The sequence below is a fragment of the Astatotilapia calliptera genome, chromosome 6 (genome assembly GCF_964374335.1).
Source record: "Astatotilapia calliptera chromosome 6, fAstCal68.1, whole genome shotgun sequence".
NCBI classification, from domain to species: domain Eukaryota; kingdom Metazoa; phylum Chordata; class Actinopteri; order Cichliformes; family Cichlidae; genus Astatotilapia; species Astatotilapia calliptera.
The window spans coordinates 40,204,393-40,220,197 of record NC_137427.1 but is presented as its reverse complement, the minus strand read 5'-3'; the positions used below and the strand labels follow the sequence as shown (position 1 = coordinate 40,220,197).

Here is a 15,805-nt window from a genome sequence, read left to right as displayed (position 1 = left end):
ATACTTTTTCAGTTATTATTGGTCAGTCTCCACCTGACTACTTTCATAGGAATGTTTGTTAAACGACTTCATTCTGACTTAAGAATAGTACAAGAATACAAAAGGCATATAACTCACAGAATGAATCAGTGCTGCATCTGTGCATAAGAGGGGAGAAAACGTTCAAATCTATCATTAACTAACCCACAAAGATTTCACAGAATGATCTTAATGGGTACAGGTCCCCCAGTCAGAAACCTGCCAGCATGTAAAATGTCCTTTGTGAACAATGTCAGCACGCACAGCTACTGGCATCAGTATGTTTACTTATTGCAGCTTACTGCAACTCTGCATCTTTCTTTGTGAACACTAGCTTTTTAAAGTGATTTTAAAGTAGACATGAATACTGCTACACTATGCATAAATATGCTAATTTACACAATGGAGCCTTGCTTTTAAACACTGAAAGATTTAACAGTCTTTCATGCAGCGGTCCTCATGTGAGCCAGTTTTGTCATACCGCTTGATGATTTTTGCAACTGGACTTGGGGACACATTCAAAGTTTTAGCAATTTTCCGGACTGACTGACCTTCAGTTCTTAAAGTAATGATGGACTGTCATTTCTTTACTTAGCTGATTGGTTCTTGCCATGATATGAATTCTAACAGTTGTCAAATAGGGCTGTCAGCTCTGTACCAGCCTGACTTCTGCACAACACAACTGATCGTCCCAACCTCATTAAGAAGGCAAGAAATTCCACAAGTGAACCCTGATAAGGCACAGCTGTGAAGTGAAATCCATTTCAGGTGACTACATCATGAAGCTCAGTGAGAGGAGGCCAAAGGTTTGCGGCGCTGTCAACACAGCAATATATTTAGAGTTATTTATCTTTTTTTTTCTTTGCTACATAATTCCATATATCTTGCTTCATATATTTGACGTCTTCAGTATGTATCTACAATGTAGAAAGAAGTGAAAATAAAGAAAAAACATTAAATGAGAAGGTGTGTCCAAACTTATATTTCACCTTAGTCTCCTTAAAATGTAAATATACTTTAGGTTCCATCTTCCCATTTGAACATTTATCATCAAAAGAGTAGTTAAATCAATTAATCACGAAACAATAGCTTGATTATTACATGATCAAATATAATTGTGGCCAACTTTCTTGTACCCGAACTCCCCTAACCTCAAAACAGTTTATTTGAACATTGTGAGTTTTTCTGTCTTTAAATCGAGCCCTGTCTGAATGTCTTTGCACATCTCTGTATCAACACCTGCATTACTATTGCCCCTTGCTTTCCTTCCAAGACAGCGTTGATTCTGCAGCAGTCCTCATGTGACCTGAAAAACATACATTTTGGGTTGGAGCAGCCATGATATCCCGTTCCCCTGCAGTGACGTCACCTACTACAGATATTCTTATTAGAAAAGCACTACTATATTACGCCCATTATGACGATTAATTTACACCTATGGTTGCAGAGGAAAAGCTTTAGCGGTTTGGTCAGAGGCTATTTGCGTCCTCAAAATCTCATTAAGGGACTAGACGGACTGCAGCAATCGTGTGTGTTTGTGTGTTAATGTGTGTGTATAGGTAGAGAGTGGAGGTGTGACTCGGGCATACGAGAAACAAGAAGCCGTGAATGTGACTGCACCGCGGGTACAGTCGCTTTTGGTGTCGCGGTGAGATCCTCGCCTGCCGTATTCTCTTTCTGAGGGTGTCTGTGTGTCTTTCTCTCGTTACTGAGGCGCCATTTCTGCTTCAGAGGACGTCTGTTTTTAGTAGAAGACAACTAAACACCAGCGGCACCATGTTAACGCTGCTGACTTCCATGTATCTGGTGATGCGGACCGTTTCATCGCGGGTGAGTGGAAATCAGCATCAGCAAAGCATAGGATGTTAGTTTTACCACCTTGGGGACGGAGCTGACGACGCGTCCTTGAACGCATCATTAAAGTCAAACTTGACCGATGCAAACGGTCACTATTCACTTTAGCTTTCGAACTAATTGATATTAATAATTCATGTCTGCGTTAGACAGGTGCATGCCATTGTCGTTTGTTCTAACTGTTGTAGTAAACCGATGGTTAACTCATACAGCCCTATGTTGTGTTTCACCTGGGCCTTTTGCGTTTAACTACTGGTATGAAACTGGCTACCGGAAAACCTATGCTACATTCATGTGAATGAAGAAACTCAGCAGGTTGCGTCTTTCTCTCACCCCGTTGTCATTGATTTGACAACAGCCGTCGCCTTCACACTTAGCAGCTTTGGTAAAGCTTACACTGACAACCAAACTAAAATAAGCAAACCAACTTCCGCAGGGTTTCTTCAAAATAAAAGAAAAAGCCCCCCGATTTTTGTTTGTTTTTTTAACTCAAGCATGAAGATACACCCTTGGCACGGCAGAAAGTACAATAGTAAATATATTATGATAATGTCCAAATTAAAACTATGATAAAACATGTTGTTGTTTTTTAAGTAAAATTGAAAAGAATAATTACACAGAGTAAACTTAAAACATTTGAATGAATAATAAATCAACACCCTAAACCTTCGCTCTGCATGAAAAATGAACACACAAAAAAATTCCCTGGCTTGCTGGAGTCTCTCCCAGCTCATACAGGAACCCATGTACAGTGCACCTAAGAAAAACACCCTTAAAACTATATAAACAGAATAAAAGGACATAAATCGTGTAACATAGATGTTTTGTCTGCCAATGAAGGCTTAGCAAATATTATACACTTTCCATCCTTTTATTTTGAGGGCCATACACCGGTGGTTGTTCCCGCTGCTTTGATGCAGTACACCACGCTGCAGATTATCAGCACCGCGGTCAGTTCCCGCCCAGCTACCGCCAACACAGACCTGTTTCGGGAAAGTTTAACTGAGCCCACACAAATCCAACATGGCTGAGCTGAATGATATGCAGAAGAATTCTGACTGTAACTGAAAAACTCACTTGGTCCTCTGTTTTTTTCTCCTAGAACAGACCCTGCATTCCTTCACTTCCCTCCCTTCAGTTATCAGTTGCTAAAATACACTACACAGCCAAAAAATGTGTGATGGCTGAATATGAAAATGTGCCGCTACAGCCTTGACTCTCCCATTCAGGCTTTCTGCATTGTGTTGTAATTCTTTTACAGATTGGATATTTGCAGTCCCTGATTATGATTGACACCCATTTAAAGCCAAAAAAACCACTCTCTTTAAAAACATACCTTACCACTATATCCTATATTTATCAGTGTAACTATCAGTATAACTGTGGTTAAATATTTTTAAAAGGCTACATTTTGTTGTTAAATTTGGATTTCTTTTATAGGTTAAGCTTCAATGAGCAATGGGAAAGGATGCATAGAGAAAGTACATTAAAAAGAAAGAAGTTTTGGCATCATTGGATAGTTAGAGTGGAAAGAGGGCAGAGGAATGACTTGCGAAAAACAGGGGACTCACAGCTTGAAGTTATTTTATTTTCCCCATGTGAAATGCATTCTAACTGCTAAGCTATCAGGTCACTTCAGCCTCCTGACTCTTGTTTGTGACCTTGGTTGTGCCACAACACAACAGCAGATTAGATAGCTCAGCTCAGTGCAACTTTACCCCCTGCTAGGTTGACTGGCAACTTAACAAGATAGCAGCTGATCATGTTAGCTTCCTGTAGTGCATGAAGTGAACTCACCAAAAGTAACTGTTCACTTTTGGCCCTGACTTGAAAGCAATCAAAATAATTCACACCTTACTGTAAAACTGACTGACTTTTTCAGATTGACTTTTTCTACTATCTACATCAGGGGCGACGTTTTGAGGAAAACATATTGCTGCTTAGAGTTTGAAATGAAATCTTTAGAGTTTTAGATGCTTTAAAGGGGATACAAATCAACTGAAACAAAAGTCTCAAAGGCAAAGACTTGTGGTAAATAAAATAAAGCCTGCATGATGTTATAGGGGTCTTGGAGTGGGAAAAAAAAATCCCAGAGGAAACACTTAACAGGATTTCAGGGATTCTTGAGGAGGTTAGTAAGGGAGCCTCATGAGTTCTGATGAGCCTGAAAAGCCTGGTCTTTTAAAAATACACAGGTTCCAAGTACTTAGATGTAGAATAAATGTGCTTGGTGTGAATAGTCAGAGATGCATTTACTATTTATAATATTGTTGGTAGCCAAAAGGTGTCATCTACTATGCTTCTGACTTACAGAGAGAATGAGAAATACTTTATCTCATAGTTGAAAAATTATTTTGTTTTTATTTTTTATTTTTGTAATTATAAAATAATAATAATAATAATAAGTAAACATGAAATCATTGAAATGACTCCATTATTCATATCCAATTCTGAGCTTGAAAGTACTTTAAAAAATTAATTCGGAAGTATAAACCTGTATTACACCAATCCCTGTGCAATAACACCTGCTTGCTGGCCTGATTTGATTTTTATTGTTTTTCAACAAAAATAATAATAATAAAAGAAATGAAAAGACTGTTACAAATTTGAATTCTAAAATGCAAACTATAAGAAATTCTGACACCTCACACAGTCGCAAAATGTTCACTCATTAACGGAAAAAGAAAACGGTTTGACATTAATCTATAAACACTTAATGTCATGTAATGCATGATGACCTTCATCTTGAATTTAATGGAAAAAATCATCAAGTCCTTTGAGGAAGTTCCAGAAGTACTTTCCATGGATGATAAGGGTCCAAAAGGCTTGGTTCATGTAAAAGGCTCACTGATACAATGAAGAGATTCTGTACACTTGAGGTTGATCCTGCTACTGCTATCAGCAGTTAAATCATCAATAAACACTAGTGACTGACTTAAACTCTTAACCACACAAGCAATCTCTACCTCCACCATGTTTTAGGACTCTAAGAGCTTTCATCACAAACTCAATGGGTACAACAATAGAGGTCGACTTCAAGCATATAGCACAAGTCACCATCAAGTGTGGGATCTACCAAGGAGATGCGCTGTTCCCACTGCTGTTCTGCATAGGCAACATTGCAGACATCGAAGACAGCTACAAGTACATGGGAATCCCACAGGCAAATGGGAACTACGCAGAGGCCGCTAGGAAAGCCGCAACCACTAAGTTCCTGCAGAGGGTCAGGCAAGTCCTGAGGAGTGAGCTGAAGGAAGAGAACAAGATCTGGGCTATAACACCCACGCCCTGCCCACGATCAGGTACCCTGCTGCAATAATAAGTTGGCCAAAGGAGAAGATAGAAGCCACTGACATGAATACAATGAAGCTCCTGACCATGCATGGAGGGTTTCATCCCAAGTCCAGCACCCTGAAACTGTACGCTTAGCGGAAGGAAGGAGGCCGGGGACTAGTGAGTGTCAGTACCACAGTCGAAGATGAGACAACAAACATCCTCGGTTATATCAGGAAGATGGCCCCAACTAACCAGGTTCAATGAATACCTGAGGCAGCAGCAACCCAAGAAAGCAGAGCAAGAGGAGGAACCATCATGGACGGACAAGCCCTCTGCACGGTATGTACCACTGGCAGATAGAGGAAGTGGCTGACATCTAGAAATCCTACCAGCAGGCTGACAAAGCTGGATTGAAAGACAGCACAGAGGCTCTAATCATGGAAGCACATGAACAAGCTCTAAGTACAAGATCCTTAGAGGCTGGGGTCTATCACAACCAAGCAAGGCCCCAGATGAAGGCTGTGTAAAGATGCTCCAGTACATCACAGCAGAGTGCAAGATTCTAGCAGGCAGGGCATACATGGAACGCCATAACCAAGTGGCCGGCATAGTGTGTGCCAAGCATGGCCTGGATGTCCGGAGGTCAAAATGGGAGACACCCCCTAGGGTGGTCGAGAATGACCGAGCTAAGGTCCTGTGGGACATCCAGATACAGATGGACGTAATAGTGATGGCTAACCAACCAGATATAGTAGTGGTGGACAAGCACAGGAAGACGGCCGTAGTGATAGACGTAGCAATACCGAATGACAGCAACATCAGGAAGAAGGAACACAAGAAGCTGGAAAAGTACCGAGGGCTCAGAGAAGAGCTCGAGAAGGTGTGGAGGGTGAAGGTAACAGTGGTCCCTGTGGTAATCAGAGCACAAGGTGCAGTGACCCTGAAGCTAGGTGAGTGGCTCCAATAGATCCCAGGAACAACATCTGAGATCTCTGTCCAGAAGAGCGCAGTCCTGGGAACAGCAAAGATACTGTGCAGGACCCTCAAGCTGCCAGCTCTGGTAGAGGACCCAGCTTGAAGAATAAAGACTGCCTGCAGGAGCAAGAGGGGAATTTATGTGTGTGTGTGTGTGTGTGTGTGTGTGTGTGTGTGTGTGTGTGTGTGTGTGTGTGTGTGTGTGTGTGTGTGTGTGTGTGTGTGTGTGTGTGTGTGTGTTTCACCTCAGTTCTGTGAATACTTAATTGACAATTAAAGTGTTCTGAGAATTTTAAGGGAATTCATCCACTTCTTGATATATTTCGGTAGTTTCGGTAGCCAGAAAGGTTTATGGGGTTCCATTCATTGGGTCAGTGTTGAGTCCCCATATTCCCAGTGTTATTATGTTATTCCATTGGTGTTTTCGTTTTTTAGATTGCTCATTCTTAAAACGTTCCATAGAGAGGGCCTTAAACATACTTCTGTAAGTGTAAATAATGCCGTTCTTGAGTTTCAAAGCTGTCATTTTGCGAAACAAATGATGTTCCGCTGCCGACCACAAGATGTCGACAACATACAGTTTATAGATGCTCTGTTAAAAAGGACGCTTTTCAGAAAACCATCCACCATATTCAGCACAAAGGGGCGCGGTTTCACCAGAGTGATGCATTGTGGGAGAATGGGTTCTTTTCTGTATTCTCGGCTGTGTCAAAACATCTGACTTAATATTGAAAAGGACTACAAATCCCATGGTGAGTGTGAAGAGTCGGTTCGCCGCCTGACTTGCAACACAAGGCTAGAGGTGACCCCGCAGTCCAGTCCGACTCTGACAGGGGGAATCAGGCACCGCACAGCAAACCTATCTGCATTCGCTAGTTAAAATGGTAAGCTGGAATATTTTGACCTCGTTGGCTGATAGTAACTATGTAAACTAGACGTCGAATATCATAATACCGTTTCTCTTGGTTAAAAAAACGGTTTATTTAATGATGCACTAATCGTTAACATTGACAAGAAGGCGGCAGAGTAATTGTTTCATCTCACTTCATGCTGATGGTGTTACGAGTTTTTAATAAAGGTTATCTTTGTGTTGTACGAGACCCAAGGGCAAAGCAGACACGCGCAGGCTGTGGCGCAGGAAGGAGATGCGTTATCGAAAATACGGAAGATGTAATACAGCAACGGTCTGTTGCGGGTTAGTGCACCGCTGTACTGTTTAACAGTCGCTGGTTCACTGTACATCAAAACCTCCATTTTAATATGAAGGAGAGGCGGTGGCGTGGCATCGGCCTCAAATTACATCAGCGGCCTTTTCTTTCAATCTGTTGGCGTAACCAATCACAACAGGAGCTCCATCAGATTGAAATCTCTCTTACAAACCGCCCAGTTAGAAATAATGCAAGGCGGGCTCTGAACATACTTGTGTGCAGTTTATTTTGTGTTTAAAATGCACGTTAACCCTGTATGCAATTCGCCCATTTCATTGATTATTTCTCATTAAAGTGAGTGCGAAGTCATACAAGCATGAAAGGAATTCCTTCCATGCTTGTATATACTTAAGTATGTCTGTCCACTGCTTGATGAATTTCATGCATGGACAATGAGACGGAGATACCAAGTGCTCACAGAAAATAAACAATAATTTTGCTACTCTTGCTATTATGCAAGAATATTAGATCATTCTGTTTGTCCTAATTTTCAAACGGGCTTTGTTGTGAAGTTTTGTCTATGAGGAAGACATCACTGTCCTCAATGTAAAGATTTAGTTTGTTATGCATATGTGCTTTTCAACTAGAAAGAAAAGTCACAGCCAGTGAGCCAACAATGATAGTTACTGCTCCTTCATTTCCTGCCTCAGTTGTTTAACTGGGTCAGTGACGCTAATGTTTTTGTCTACGCAGGCTGAACCAATCCGTGTTCTGGTGACCGGCGCTGCTGGCCAGATTGCCTACTCCCTGCTGTACAGCATCGCCAAGGGAGATGTGTTCGGGAAGGACCAGGTGAGATTCATTCTGAGCTTTGATTACATAATGTTCAGAAGCAGCAGAGTCCCCTTCTCTCAGATCCCGATCTCTGACTGGGACTGTTATATAATGGAATTAGCATGAGTAATGAACATGCCTTGTTAATGGAGTTCTGATCTGTGAGAGAGTGTAGGGAAAAAGGAGAAGTGAACAAAGTTTTCAAATAAAAGGCCTCTTTATGAACAAGTAGTCTCTGTGAGCCTAAAGCTCAGGCTGCTCTAAACGCTCTTTCGCTGACATGGACATCTCATGTACACAGTGCTGCCTGTAAGCACAAAAGCCCCTCCCACTTGCTGTTCACTCTTATGTTTGATGAGTGCAGCCGTTTGAAGAAAGTTGACTTAAAGGGAGTGTGGTCTCTAAGTGGGAGGGGCTAAAACAGCTTGTTTTAGAAGATGAAGCCAATGTAAGAGTATTAAACTCGTAATCATGCAAAGGTATGCTATTAGAATAAAATAACAGAGCTTTAATAACTCATATGGATTTAGGAAGGCATTGGAGAAAAGCATGGGAAAACTCCCACACTTGTGAAGGTTTGGAAGAACAAGTTTTAGGAACAACAGGTTCTACTTTAGTGATTGCATCTGAAACCTGATTCCATGCCAATATTGCAGTTTAAAACATGACCTTAATGAGTCACTCCATGTGGGAGGTGACACCGGGAAATGCATCGAAAGGTCTTTGTACGAGGTGTAGAAAGGAGCTAATCTGTCCCAAATCCTTTCACTTTCATGCTATATTCACCTTAATTACAAAAAATAATAATCTTGCTTCTACTGAAACATGCTGCACTGAGTGTTTTGCACATTTTTCCCGACATTTATAAAATGAGCTCTGCATAACCTTATCAAAGCATTATTAAGTGACTTAAGTTTGCTTGCTTTTGTCTGCCAGGATACTGGACAGCACAGGAAGTTTGGATAACTGACTGATCCTGTCCGTTCAAGATAGCATTTTCACTAGAAAGAGCTTACACGTTAGAGGACATGCTAGAAATAGCCAGTGTTAGCCAGACGAAAGACAAAGTACGAAATAATTCTGTAGATGCCCGGCTGATGTTAACCATGCGATTTCCCCAAGTATCTATCTGTCCCTGGATTTAGCCACTAGCAAAATCTAATTTTAAGCCACATCAGTGTTTTTCGTGGATACACCCTGTTTTGCTTACAAATAAATCAGTAAAAGTTTTTGGGTTTTTTGTTTGTTTTATATCACTTACAATAAAGTGTTTGGTTTGAACTTGTGTGATGCACATTGAACACCATAATTCAAGTTGTCTTACTGTGATGTCACCATGTTGTGTTCTCAGCCAATCATCTTGATCCTCCTGGACATCCCCCCCATGCTGCCAGTGCTTGATGGAGTCGTCATGGAGCTGCAGGACTGCGCCCTCCCCATTCTGAAGGGTAAGCCCACACCGTGTGTCTGTGCATGGCAAGAATTCATGGTGAATCTTCTCAATCAGTTGGATCTAAACTAGCCTTTTAACTACAAAAATAACTGCTTGTTTATTTTCTGGAATCTTAAAAGGTGTTGCCTGCCTTTTGAAGATGTTGACAAATATTCTGCAGAGCTTTTGCTAATTATTTTGAATCAGAAACCACTCGATTATGTTAGCATGCAATACATTGTTCAAAAGCTGTTTATTGCTCATTTTAAGCTCAAGTGGATAGAAGGATGGAGATTTTAAGAAGTCAGCGGCCAGATGCAGCCACAGATGCTTGTTGTGCTCCATCTGGAATGCAGTACACACTGTGTGTGTGTGTGTGTGTGTGTGTGTGTGTGTGTGTGTGTGTGTGTGTGTGTGTGTGTGTGTGTGTGTGTGTGTGTGTGTGTGTGTGTGCCCTTCATAAACTGTGGGCAGAAGCCTTCTCTGTCTACTGCTGCTGCTCTTTGGAGGAGTGTCTAAAGTACAGTTTCTGGTTGGCTGCTGGTTCAGGCACCACAGCAGCCAATCAGAGCAGTGGTGGGACAAATATGAATGGAGTAGAGATGAACCCCGACTGAAGTCCAGGCTGATACCAGCCAGCTTACGTCTAACGTCAGACATCAAGCACATCTTATCAGCAAAAGCAGAATCAGCCAGGGCTGCAGATATTCATGTGGACTCAGTCGCTCAGTAACAATGAGCTTTTATTACAGTAAAAATTGTGAGAAGGTTAATGTGACCCTATCGAGGACTATCTTCACTTGGGAAATGATCATTTTTTATAAATTATCACACTGATTTTGCCATTAAAAAATAAATACTACTGTCCAAAGTTTGTACACAACTAAGAACAAAAAAAATCGCATAGTAGGCATGCCAATCAGCTATACCCTACGTATCTTTGAGATGCCAAGCTTCTGTAACTTTCATTAAAGTAGTCGCTATTTTTAGTCAGAACTTACAAAGTTATGTGCAAAGTTACGCTTGCAGGGAGTAACTGGGTACACTGGGTACTGATGCTGGTTTTAAAAATCAGTGTGTGTCTTATCAGTCCATGCATTTACTTTTTCTTATCATTACGTTCCTGCAGGGGCCCCTTTGTTCAGATAGCTCATGGTGCAGTGTAGTGATAAACACAGAAAGAAAATCTCCTGACAGGATTGTGCTTGGGGTTTGCAGACTAAAACAACTGTGTGCAACTGACAAATAAAGGCTCTCTCTCATCTCGCTCATCAAAATGTTGTCAAAATATTGGAATATTTAAGTCCGAATTGCGACAGCTAACGTGCTTCGTCTCCAACAGAGGTCATCCCCACTGACAAGGTAGAAGTGGCTTTCAAGGACATTGATGCCGCCATTTTGGTGGGTTCAATGCCCAGGAAGGAGGGCATGGAGAGGAAGGACCTGCTCAAGGCCAACGTGGCCATCTTCAAGACGCAAGGAGCTGCTCTGGACAAGTATGCGAAGAAGACTGTCAAGGTGACCCCTCGACTTTCACTATACCCATATTTACGTTCATTCCATTCGCTTTTTTTGGGGGGGGGAATATTATTATATTAGTATAATATTATTTTCAGATATTTTGTTGAAAATCTGTGACTTAATAAGCCAGTTGCAGCTGATGAACACAGGAAGTGAAAGTGCTTATCCAGAAAACGTCTTTTGCATGTCAAAACCATCTGTTTGTCTGCTGGACGTCACACAGCAGCGTCATGCTGCTGCATAAAAGAACTGCAGGTCTCCAAAGGTTCCAAGTGTGTTTTGTTGAACTTGCATTTTGTACTGTGCCTAATCTTAAAATCTCTAATTCAGTGAGGATTAGTCCCGAGTACTTTATCTTCAAAAATCTTTCTTTTTCATGCCAGAGTTCTGTTTACAAAGGGGAGAAGAATATTTGTGTTTTAAGTCCTTTTTGTCAAGAGAGCTAAATTTATTTGTGTGATTCATTTCTGAGTTTGTTTATGCAACAGAGCGCCGTGGGCCATAACAACCTGCCCTGCTGACTTTTAACAGAGCAGCTACAAACTCGGGTCACTACCAGCGTAGAGCTAAATCGCTAGTGCCGTTCTTTACTGTAAACGTTTACGTTTTTGATTACTCCATTAGTTTAAAAGTTTAAATTTTTTTTTAATAAATGTGTATTTTCAGGATAACAGAAGATTTGAGCATCTTCTAAATTCTGCTCACCCTGTGACTCTGTTTTGCCAGTTGTTCATTTGCTTTCTGCAGGCAAAGCAAATTCAGGAAATTGTCTCAGACTCTGTGTCTGACAGATATGTTTGGATCTCACCCTGACAGGTTGTGGTGGTTGGAAACCCCGCAAACACCAACTGTCTGATCGCCTCCAAGTCTGCTCCATCCATCCCTAAAGAGAACTTCTCCTGCCTGACCCGACTGGACCACAACAGAGCCTGCTCCCAGGTACATGTGTTTACAATTTACTATTGTTTTGTTTACAATATACATTTGTATAATACAGGACAACCTGCTCACATCTCCAACCAGCTGTTGACCACACATCACTGAGGCAATTAAACACTCATCCTGCTGGGACAGTTTCTGTGAGAAACTCTTAAATCAAGCTGACGAGAGTTGTCATCATGAAATTATTTTGAATTGTGAACTATAGTAATGCATAAAATCCTATCTGACGTGACTGTAGTTCGTCTCTGCCCTAAATATGTCCGGACATGCTTTAAACTTGTTTTGTTTTTTGGAGTAAACCGTATTATAATATTGTGATGTACATTAAGATCTGAAACTGACATTTGTCTTTGCAAAGACAGCTGAACAATATCACGCACAAACAAGGGCCCAGAACGTTTAGTTGCACAAAGTGTTTTTTCAGGTGCTCAAACTTTCCTTTGGTTCGATTCTGTCAGATGGAAAAATACACTTAAGTTCCCCAGTAACAGTTTGTTTGGGGTTTTTTTGCTTATATTGATAAAAGATTTTATATCGAATAACCACTAACTGGAAAACGCACCATTAATTATAGTGTTGACATATCATGGTTACTATTTTAAAATACTACTTCTGTTTTTGTTGTTGTATTCTCTCCTGAAGGTGGCGATGCGCTGTGGCGTGTCCTCTGACCAAGTGAAGAACGTCATCATCTGGGGCAACCACTCCTCCACCCAGTACCCCGATGTCCACCACGCTAAGGTCAACCTCCAGGGAGCCGAGACGGAAGCCTACCAAGCCATCAAGGACGATGCCTGGCTCAGAGGAGACTTCATCTCTGTGAGTTATTGACTCCATGCCAAACATAACAAACAGACAGAAACTTTGTTCTAATGTGAAACCTTCTCCTCTTCATCCTGCAGACAGTGCAGCAGCGTGGTGCTGCTGTCATCAAGGCCAGGAAGCTGTCCAGTGCCATGTCTGCCGCCAAGGCCATCTGTGACCACATGAGGGACATCTGGTTTGGCACCAAGGAGGTCAGTGTGGATACAGAGATTAATCCCAGCTCAATTTTATTTTATTTTTTTTAGTGTTTGACAATAATAAGAATCCTGATGGTCAGAAAGGTAAGTACTCATCTTTAGACCTGTAAGATCACATCAAAAAAGCTTTTTCTTTTCTTTTTTCCAGACAAGTTGCTGAGTTTGTAGTCTTCTTTTATACATTTCTGCTTACATGTTATTGATGCAAACTGATTGAAACTGTTACCTGTCTTCAAGGGTGAATTTGTCTCCATGGGTGTCTATGCTTCTGGAAACTCCTACAACATCCCAGAGGACCTGATCTATTCTTTCCCAGTCCAAATCAAGGTGAATACATGCTGGACCGTAAAATAGGTCCAGATTAGGAAGTAAATGGTAAATGGCCTGTATTTATATAGCGCTTTACTAGTCCTTACGGACCCCAAAGCGCTTTACATATCCAGTCATCCACCCACACATTCACACACAGGTGATGGCAGCTACATCGTAGCCACAGCCACCCTGGGGCGCACTGACAGAGGCGAGGCTGCCGGACACTGGCGCCACCGGGCCCTCTGACCACCACCAGTAGGCAACGGGTGAAGTGTCTCGCTCAAGGACACAACGACCGTCTCGGTCGTTGTGTCCTTGGGCGAGACACTTCAAGCCGGGGCTCGAACCGTCAACCTTCCGATTACAAGGCGAACTCCCAACTCTTGAGCCACGATCGCCCCAAGTGACTGTTCAAAATCTGTCCAGGTTCTTGTGTTGGGCTGGTTTATATACAGGCTACATACATCTGTCTACATAAACAGCTGCTGCAGATCATTCCCACACTGCTGCTGCTTTATGGTCCTTATGTGAAGCTAAATAAACAATGTTAGTGCTTATAAATCTGTAGCAAACCGATTTGTCTTTTCAACAGCATGTCCACCTGCACTCTTCTGCCTCCATCGGTTCAGAAAATGAACATGGCCCAAACTCTTTAAGGTTGTTGAGGGTGTATTTCTTTTTGCCTGGGCATCAAGCAGTTTGTCAGCGTTAGCAAGTAAGCTGATGTTAGCTGATATCAGCTAAAAAGAAGAAAAAAAACATGCTGTAAATATTAAAGCCTGTCAAACAGCAGAATACTGCAGTGGACATCGACGGAACATTTGTCTCACTGAACGGATCTTTTGGTTTTCGTGATCAAACGTGATTCTGGCTCATGTTACCCAATGCTTAACCAAAATCAGATTAAAGTGGTTGCCTAGCTTGCCTAATTACTTAACAGCTGCAAAATGAACGTGTGCCCCTTATCACATTCATGTAAATTTAGTCGGCATTATAACTGGTACTTGTATATAAAGTGTATATACTCGTCTCCCAGATGATGTATAAGATACATTAGTGTCCAAAACTGTAGGTTAGTCACATGTAAGTCACTTCATGCTTTTAGTCGATGTTTGTCGCACAGTAACAATAACAGTGTAACAACAATGCTCTTTTGCTGACAGCCTTAGTTGAAGATGAGTTTGGACAAAATGCATTAAATCGCATAGCTCGACCATTGACTCTTCTCTCTCTATCCACAGAACAAGACCTGGAAAGTGGTCGATGGCCTTCCCATCAATGACTTCTCCCGAGCCAAGATGGACGCCACAGCGGCAGAGCTGGTGGAGGAGCGAGACACTGCCCTGGATTTCCTCTCCCAGTGACTGTCACGCGCCGGTGTCCAGAATTTAGTTCCCCCAAAGGCGCGCTGCTCTCGGCTCTGAGATTCCACCATAATAAACCGTCCAAGCTGGCGCCCGCGTGTCACCTCTGTGTGTATGTGTTTATGCGTGTGTGTGAGTGAGTGTGTGTCACTTGGCCACTTCAGGTTTTCAGAAAACCTGTTTAATGAACATAGCCTGGCCTCCTACATCTGCAAGACACTGAAAAATGTCTGTGGTGGTAGATAACACGCAGTAGCTGTCCAGAAACTGTAACGGAACATGTCACCAATAAAGCAAGAAACCGACCAAATCAGGCCTCAGTTGTGCTTCTTTCATGTTTAGGAGTCTCAGCAGTGGATACAATACAGGTTTTAAACTTTTCTTTAAAGACTGGGGTTAAACTATCATACCCACCTGGATCTGTTATAATAGATGGTCCACTGTCAGAATACAGTCTGAAAGACACATGAATGCAGTATAGGGGACATTATGTGCAGCACAACCTTTTAAAATATTATTGATATCTTTTCTATATCTCAATCTTGTAAATCAACTTGCAGTGATGTGTGGGAAATGAGCACCAATATTGGAAAGTTTTAGCCAGTGTCTACCTTATATGACACTATGTCATTATAAGGTAGACACTGCATAGTGTGGTGTTTTACCACTCTGAAAACCTCAGAAGGCAGAACAAAGCTCAACCCAGGTGGTGATGATACCTTTACTTTGTGATTTCTATTAAATCCTCCAGACAGTTGCAGTAAAAGCCTATTAGCCACAAGAGGGCAGTATCAATCTGCACATAGACAGCTGAGGATTTTTTTGTGTTGCGTTCAGTTAATAATTTATAATCAGACTCTTCCTGTTTGCAACTAAATTAATAGGTAACTATAGGGTTTCAATTGTATTACCAGTGTTTATATAAATGAAACCTTTTTTTTAATCAACAATAGAAGATTTCTTTTTCTTTTTTTAATAGAAATGAATACAATACAAATAAAACCAGAGTAAGATATGTGGAAACAGGAGATCAGTAATGAAGGCTTGTTAACTTCAAAAGAATAAATGGCAGTTATACTAAAGCTGTTTTTGTTTTGTTTTTGTAAA

At 41.5% G+C, this 15,805-nt stretch overlaps 1 protein-coding gene and 1 long non-coding RNA gene across 3 annotated transcripts in view; one reads left to right on the top strand and one right to left on the bottom strand.

The window, feature by feature from the left end:
* LOC113024734 (uncharacterized) overlaps positions 1 to 9,572 on the bottom strand; it is a 29,463-nt gene extending 19,891 nt beyond the window's left edge. Inside the window, exon 1 of the long non-coding RNA XR_003272701.2 lies at positions 9,430 to 9,572. This is a non-coding gene — a long non-coding RNA (uncharacterized LOC113024734). The remainder of the gene's footprint in view (positions 1 to 9,429) is intronic.
* LOC113024733 (malate dehydrogenase, cytoplasmic) lies at positions 1,364 to 15,008 on the top strand. 2 transcript variants are annotated; one of them, XM_026172029.2, is made up of 9 exons: positions 1,364 to 1,848; positions 8,025 to 8,123; positions 9,457 to 9,553; positions 10,880 to 11,055; positions 11,875 to 11,997; positions 12,643 to 12,819; positions 12,903 to 13,016; positions 13,260 to 13,349; positions 14,576 to 15,008. In XM_026172029.2, the coding sequence occupies exons 1-9, from the start codon at positions 1,795 to 1,797 to the stop codon at positions 14,696 to 14,698; spliced, it is 1,053 nt and encodes a 350-aa protein (XP_026027814.1). In that variant the 5' UTR covers positions 1,364 to 1,794; the 3' UTR covers positions 14,699 to 15,008. The 2 variants fall into 2 exon arrangements, with proteins under 2 accessions (XP_026027814.1, XP_026027815.1); XM_026172030.2 differs by lacking the exon at positions 1,364 to 1,848 and adding an exon at positions 6,773 to 7,007.
* Positions 15,009 to 15,805: the final 797 nt, after the last annotated feature.

Bases quoted from the DNA above. Each gene is read 5' to 3' on its own strand.
- LOC113024733 (XM_026172029.2), top strand. From the start codon at position 1,795: ATGTTAACGCTGCTGACTTCCATGTATCTGGTGATGCGGACCGTTTCA. The intron at 1,849-8,024 runs GTGAGTGGAAAT...TTGTCTACGCAG, and splicing joins TGCGGACCGTTTCATCGCGG to GCTGAACCAATCCGTGTTCT. The intron at 13,350-14,575 runs GTGAATACATGC...CTCTATCCACAG, and splicing joins CTTTCCCAGTCCAAATCAAG to AACAAGACCTGGAAAGTGGT.